General features: G+C 41.8%; 1 protein-coding gene across 1 annotated transcript in view; it reads right to left on the bottom strand.

Moving 5' to 3' along the window:
* The window catches only part of pkp3b (plakophilin 3b), a 44,085-nt gene that overhangs the window by 5,642 nt on the left and 31,536 nt on the right, over positions 1-6,907 (bottom strand). Inside the window, exons 8-12 of the mRNA XM_037697634.1 lie at positions 4,543-4,707; positions 4,254-4,427; positions 3,910-4,063; positions 3,365-3,560; positions 1,744-1,831 (exon numbers count right to left, since the gene is read on the bottom strand). Coding sequence (XP_037553562.1) covers positions 1,744-1,831; positions 3,365-3,560; positions 3,910-4,063; positions 4,254-4,427; positions 4,543-4,707 — 777 coding nt within the window. The remainder of the gene's footprint in view (positions 1-1,743; positions 1,832-3,364; positions 3,561-3,909; positions 4,064-4,253; positions 4,428-4,542; positions 4,708-6,907) is intronic.

Genomic DNA, 6,907 nt, shown 5'->3' with positions numbered 1-6,907 from the left:
ATTCCACCATTGTTGCGCAGAAAGATAGTGCAGCAATACCAGAATGGTGTTACCCAGCGTAAAATAGCAAAGACTTTTAAGTTATCATCATCAACCGTGCATAACATCATCAAAAGATTCAGAGAATCTGGAACAATCTCTGTGCGTAAGGGTCAAGGCCGTAAAACTCTACAGGATGCTTGTGATCTCCGGGCCCTTAAACGTCACTGCACCTCAAACAGGAATGCCACTGTCAAGGAAATAACAGAATGGGCTCAGGAATACTTCCAGAAAGCATTGTCAGTGAACACAATCCACCGTGCCATCCGCCGTTGCCAGCTGAAACTCTACAGTGCAAAGAGGAAGCCATTTCTAAGCAAGCTCCACAAGCTCAGACGTTTGCACTGGGCCAGGGGTCATTTAAAATGGAGTGTGGCAAAATGGAAGACTGTTCTGTAGTCAGATGAGTCAGGATTTGAAGTTCTTTATGGAACACTGGGACACCATGTCATCCGGACCAGAGAGGACAAGGATAGCCCAAGTTGTTATCAACACTCCGTTCAGAAGCCTGCATCACTGATGGTATGGGGTTGCATGAGCGCTTGTGGCATGGGCAGCTTGCATGTCTGGAAAGGCACCATTAATGCAGAGAGCTATGTTCAGGATCTAGAACAACATATGCTCCCATCTAGGCATCATCTCTTTCAGGGAAGACCCTGCATTTTTCAACACGATAATGCCAGACCACATTCTGCAGCAATCACAACATCATGGCTACGTAGGAGAAGGCCAAACTGGATTGAAAGTGTGGATTATGGTCTCCTCTGTCCCCAGACGTCTGTTGAGTGTTGTAAGAAGAAGGGGGGATGCCACACAGTGGTAAAAATGGACTTGTCCCAACTTTTATGGGATTTGTTGATGCCATGAAATTTGGAAACAACAGATTTTTCCCTTAAAATGATACATTCTCTCAGTTTAAACTTTTGATCTGTGATTTGTGTTCTATTCTGAATAAAATATTAGATGTTGGCACCTCCACATCATTGCATTCAGTTTTTATTCACAATTTGTTTAGTGTCCCAACTTTTTTGGAATCCGGTTTGTAAATATAAATATATAAATATATATTTAAAAAAAAAAATATATATATATATATATATATATGAAAGGCACTGTTTTTGTATGACAACCCACTGACAAGGATGTCTGCAGCGCCAGCACAACGTTATGACATCACGAGTGCCGTTGAGTTTAGAATTGTGAAAATTTAATAATTTGCACTGCTCCAGTGTTGTCATTGTGTTACGAGTAAATGTCATGAATAAATTTGATATTAAACATAATCCAATTTGAATTGTTAGATCATTTTCAGCCCCCTTTTTGGCATCTGCATTTGGTAGCAGTCCAAACTGACAAAGACCATGGTCTAGGGGGAAAAGTATCGGTATTGGTAGCGGTTATCGGCCAAATAAGTTTTAACATATTGGCATATCGGATACTGGCCAAAAATCCAATATTATGTATCCCTAATCTAAACCACATTTGATTAGATTGTAAAAAATACAAATGGAGAATAATTCAAACCTTATTAAGATAATACAAAGGTTAATATTGTGGACATAGTATTAAAATAGTAAAAGGAAATCTATGATAAAATCATTATTTACAGTTACATTATCCCTGAAAAAGATATTAAAACGCTGTGATTGTTACATTACTTGTAAACCATGAGTGCTTCTTTAAGCCAGGAGCTGCTGGACTCACCTGTTTGTAGTCTCTGTGCAGCTTGTTGTACTGAAACATGTTGTTGAGGACAGTTGAGGCTGCTCTGGCAGCTTTTAGACTCCCCGAACTGAACCAGGAGACATTACATCATTAGAAACAAGCAGATGGAGAATTAACAAGGAGGAAATACCAGAGCTCAAACAGAAGGAAGAGGGTCATTATCAATGACCCTCAAATTTAAGAAAAGCACATATTTGTATGTGTCCAGTGACCGAGAGTACAGTTTTAAACAGAAAAAGTAGATAATAAGTCACGGCTCTGTTAAAACTGGAACACTGAAGACGATAAAGATAATTACAAATAGTCTAAAAAAAGTTAAATCTGGTCCTCTGGATATTCAAAAAAACAAAACAAAGCAAAAAAAATGTAGAAACGTTTCGTCTCTCATCCGAGAGACTTCCTCAGTCTGAGGTGCTGTGTTCAGCTCAGTCTCTTAAATAGCACCTTCTCAGAGTGGATCAACCAGTTTTGCTGCTGACAACCAAAACCAGCTGCTCACATGGTCAAGAAGGACCATCAGCCTAACGATGGATCATTAGCACACTGATGGCTGTTTACTATTCACAGGGGGTTGAGTGATACTAGCAATCACAGCATTGTAAGAGGGGGACAGTTGAACCCGGAGGCCTTTAAAAGAAAGATGAAACGTATCTACATTTTTTTTTTCTTTGTTTTGTTTTTTGTGTTTTTGAATGTCCAGAGGACCAGATTGAACTTTTTTAGATTTTTCTACCTGGATTATTGAGCATGCATCAGGATAATTACAAATAGCGTGAAAATAAGGCTTTAGGAAAAATGTGATATAAATGTTTTTACCCAGTTAAAAATCAATAATCTTAACTGAACATATCATTTATTGTACCTTACTGTAATGATTCATGTTTCATGTCAAGCCAGGTTCATGTTTATGTATTTTCTCCTTGTCCTGCTAAACTCCTCCACTCATCAGCTTCACTCAGCTCACCTGTGCCACTCCCAGTCTTCCTCCTGCTGCACCTGTGTGCTGCGCTTCTTAAGTGCTCCTCAGTCTCTGACAGATTGTCTGATCGCCTCATGCCTGAAGTATCCAGCGTTCTTGTTCCAGCTCTTGTTATTGACCTCACTTCACAATCACGGATTCTTCTCCTTTTTAAGTTCTGCCCAGCGGATATCTGGACCTCGACTTTCGCTCTGCCTTCTGACCACAGATTCTTCTCTCTGATAAGTATATGTCTTTTCTGCCTCTCTGTGAATGACCCCCGCCTGCATTTTGACCAAGATCTCTGACCCTGTACTCTAGGAGTTGCGTGTTCTCAGAACCAAGCTCCACAACCTGAAGAGGAGTCTTTGTCAGACCTTCCAGGTTACACTCTCGTCTCACATGATCTGGCTGTACCTCCGTCCCTCCAAACCTCTCTTCCCTCTGACGTCATCGAAGCTTCTGCGTCTCCACCTGTGATCAAGCTCTGCAGAGTTACAGCTGACCTTCTCCCTCAGGAGTTCACCTCCTGATGAAACTTTCAATAAATCTTTTTGTTTTGTGTGTGGTTGAATTTCCGGGTCCCCTGGTAATTCATTACACCTTACAGGTATTTGAGGACAGGAGCAGAGTCTGTCCTACCTGTTATCGTGGGACGTCTTGATGCCCACCAATTTTGGAAGACCGTTGAAGTAGGCGATGTCTCGTGCTGCCAGAGAGCTGCAGGTGACCAGGTGATTGAGGGCCCCGCAGATGTTGACTACTACCTCACTGGACGGGGTTTTCTGAAGGCCATCGCTGGGCAACATGGACACCAGAACATTCACCATGTTCTTAGCTGCCAAGAAAGAGAACAGGAAATACTTAAGATAAATAATAATAATAATAATAATAATAATAATAATGTCATCATAATGTCAGCACTGTATGTTTCCATACAATGGTGAAATTAGTCTCTGCATTTAACCCATCCACCACGAGGTGGTGCAGTGGGCAGCTATTGAAAGCGCCCGTGGGGCATTTTGGGGATGAGGCGTGCTGCCCAGAGACGCCACGTGATGTGCAGTGACTGGGGATCGAACCTGGGACTTTCGGGTCCCAAGCCGGCTGCCCTGCCTCTACACCATCTCGGCCCCCAAATAACTACCGGAAAGACATTTAATTTCTTGGTCAAAGACCTATCGTACCCATGTGCTCTTTGTTGGTGGCATGCCTGGCCAGGTTCTTCAGCAGGCCGGTCAGAGACCTCAGCTGCATTTCACTGCTGGTATCTAACAGATCCAGCAGGATGGGCAGCATCCTCTCCTGCTCCGTCACTACAACGCTCAACACTGAGGCCCACTAGCACAAGAAAACAGAAGTTTTATTTCTGCAATGATCTGGTAATTATGTTTAGATATTTTTGTGAAGAATATACTATTTAATTTATTCTATGGGCACTTAAAGTAAAGAAAACAATTTTAAAAATTCAATGTGAATGAAGGATAACGTAAATGCATAAGCAGATGGAATTTTTCTGGCGTGAACTTACCCAGGTCTCTCCCACGGTGATATTTTGCAGCGCTCCAAGAGCAGCTTCGCGGGTGGTTGAACTGTTTGTACTGTTCTGTAGAACATGCTTGTACAGTGTCACCACCTTAGGGTGCCACAGCCACTCACCCCCCTTGGGCTGGGGCAGTGTGTTCAGATTCTGGTAACGCTGCTGCTGAGAAGGTGAAACAGACCGGGTCACTTGTGCAGAACAAAACATCAGAGTTCTCCTTACAAATCTGTAATTATTAGTTTCAGATGAGCAGTGTCATTAGTCAGAGTGATGTCACCTCTGTAGCTTTTTTGCTGTTCAGGGTAAAGCAGCCAATGGTGTTGATTTGTTTGGAGGCCGAAGCTCTGGATGGACCCTCCAGAAGGAGGCGGGCTGAGGGGGGAAGCTCCACGTACAGCTGGTACGACAGATTCCTCATGACACACACTGAATTCTCCAAACCCTTAACAAAATGACCAACACACAGTAAGGATACTTACATGAGGTCAAGGGGTTTCATTCTTAATACTCATTATTTCAGTGCAGATAAATCAAGTGCAACTTATATTTTTTTCAGCCTATAAGTCACAGTTTTTTTTTTTGCATAATTTACATGCCCTGCGACTTATAGGCCGAAACGACATATTTATGGATTTTTTTCCCATATTTAAAAAAAAAATTTTTGGCTGAGATATGACAGTTTTCATTTTTTCTGACTGAAAAAAGAAATTGAGCAGTACCATTTTCAGCCACTTGATGGCAGCAGAGTAATAGTTGTGTGGCATGCTGTTGTATCATGTAATAGGTAAACGTGCTATAATGACATTCAAAAATGTTCACGACAAAAACAACTGGACGTCATTTATTATACTTTTATATTTTTTGTTTTTTTCTTAAACTTTTTGAATTTACCATGTCCTGGATGACTGAGAATCTTCACCAGCTATTAATGACTCTATTGGCCTGCCTTAATCTCCTAACCTGTATTCTGCTTTCTGCTTGGAACCGTCATAACAGCTGCACCGCCCCGGTGAAATGCAGCTAATTTGACCATTAAAGTGCATTTATTAAGCAAACGTTAGACTGAGACACACCTTTGTAATAATTTTGAGCAAACAAATAATTGTTTTGTGGCATTTATCTTGGTAAATGTGCACAGCGACTCGTCACGTGCACGCGTTTACTTCCGCGTATTAGGTTTTGAAATATAGCTGATTTGACCATCAAAGTGCATTTATTATGCAAACGTTAGATTGAGACACACATTTAATATAATTTTGAGCAAAAAATATATTTTTTAAGAGTTAATCTTGTTAGAGTCCTCCCGTGCATGCTCCCGCGGCCGCCATTTGGCAGCCCATCGGTTTTTGGCACAACACCGGTCCACATTTCCGGGTTCATCCCACATTTCCGGGTTGTCAGTGGTGACGCATAACCGATGCGACATATACAGCGAAGCGACATATTTATGGATTTTTCAACTTTATTTGACAAATATGGACTGATGCCACTTATAGGGCAGTGCGACGTGTACAGCGGAAAATACAGTAGTTTCAATTTACAGTACAAAAAAAACATTGGTAATATTTTGAGCTAAAAATGATGCAGTCTTTAATGTGTACTTGTCATTTGTGGAAAAAAATTGTTTGATCAATTATTAGTTATCATTAATTGTAAGCAAAGTTTAAAAACCAGATCTCACTCAATCTGTTAGCACATGAAGTACATTTTTGTGCTGTTACAACTTCTACTTATACTATAACTACTTAATGATGCAACCAGTGGAACGACAAAGATTCATGAGTGGAAATGCTGGGACAGCTTATTTTATTTATTTTTTTGTGATGTAAGGTCTGGCCCTGCCTGGGTCGGCCCAGCTCAGGTCTTCCCCAACTCTGCACAGCCTTGGTTGTTTTTCCATGTGGGCAGGATCATCACAGTAAGAACGCTTGCAACACCCAACAATGGAAAGCATGGAACTCATGCTGTTGTTCACCGCTCTCTCGTCAAAAACAAGTTAAAACAAAGCCAGAGAAGACTGCATGCTGCTAGAAGAAACACAGAAGATACATGAGTGTAGGAGGTCATACAGCAGTATCATGTTGATGTAGAAGAGTAAGATGGTGTAAGAAGGTATGCTAATGTTAGCTTGTTTCCAGTTGTTTGAAGTTGCACATAAAACCAGGACAGTGAACCAATCAATGGCCAGCGGTCTGCTGGCATCACATCTTCAGCACCAGTCAGACCCCATGGAACCACGGGTCTTGAGTTCCAAAATTTGACCTGGAAGTGAGAAGGACCCCCCAATACAGCAACTCAGAACCTGGGCTGGAGCCCAGGCTGGGCCGACCTAGGCAGAGCCTTACAATGCAAAAGGGCTATTAGTGGAGGTTATCTGATGTACTTAATGCAGGCTCAGTCCATTAGAAAACATAATTTTTAGAAATTGCTGTTTGAATGCCATCAAAAGTCTTCTGAATCTCTTTCTCTGACCTGTCACCTAGGACCAATCTACCTTGGGAGAGCCTACCAGGGGCAATTGCCCCCAACAGCATAGCTCCTAGGATCATTTGAGCCCACAAACTCCTCCAATACGATAAGGTGGCGATTCAAGGAGGGTTCAGATCAGAGCGGCCATTCCTCCCAATCATGCCCCTCCAGTT

Source organism: Nematolebias whitei, chromosome 2 (assembly GCF_014905685.2).
Source record: "Nematolebias whitei isolate Nwh7 chromosome 2, NemWhi1, whole genome shotgun sequence".
In the NCBI taxonomy this organism is placed as follows: domain Eukaryota; kingdom Metazoa; phylum Chordata; class Actinopteri; order Cyprinodontiformes; family Rivulidae; genus Nematolebias; species Nematolebias whitei.
The sequence above is the reverse complement of the archived record's forward strand: the minus strand, read 5'-3'. Positions and strand labels throughout refer to the sequence as shown.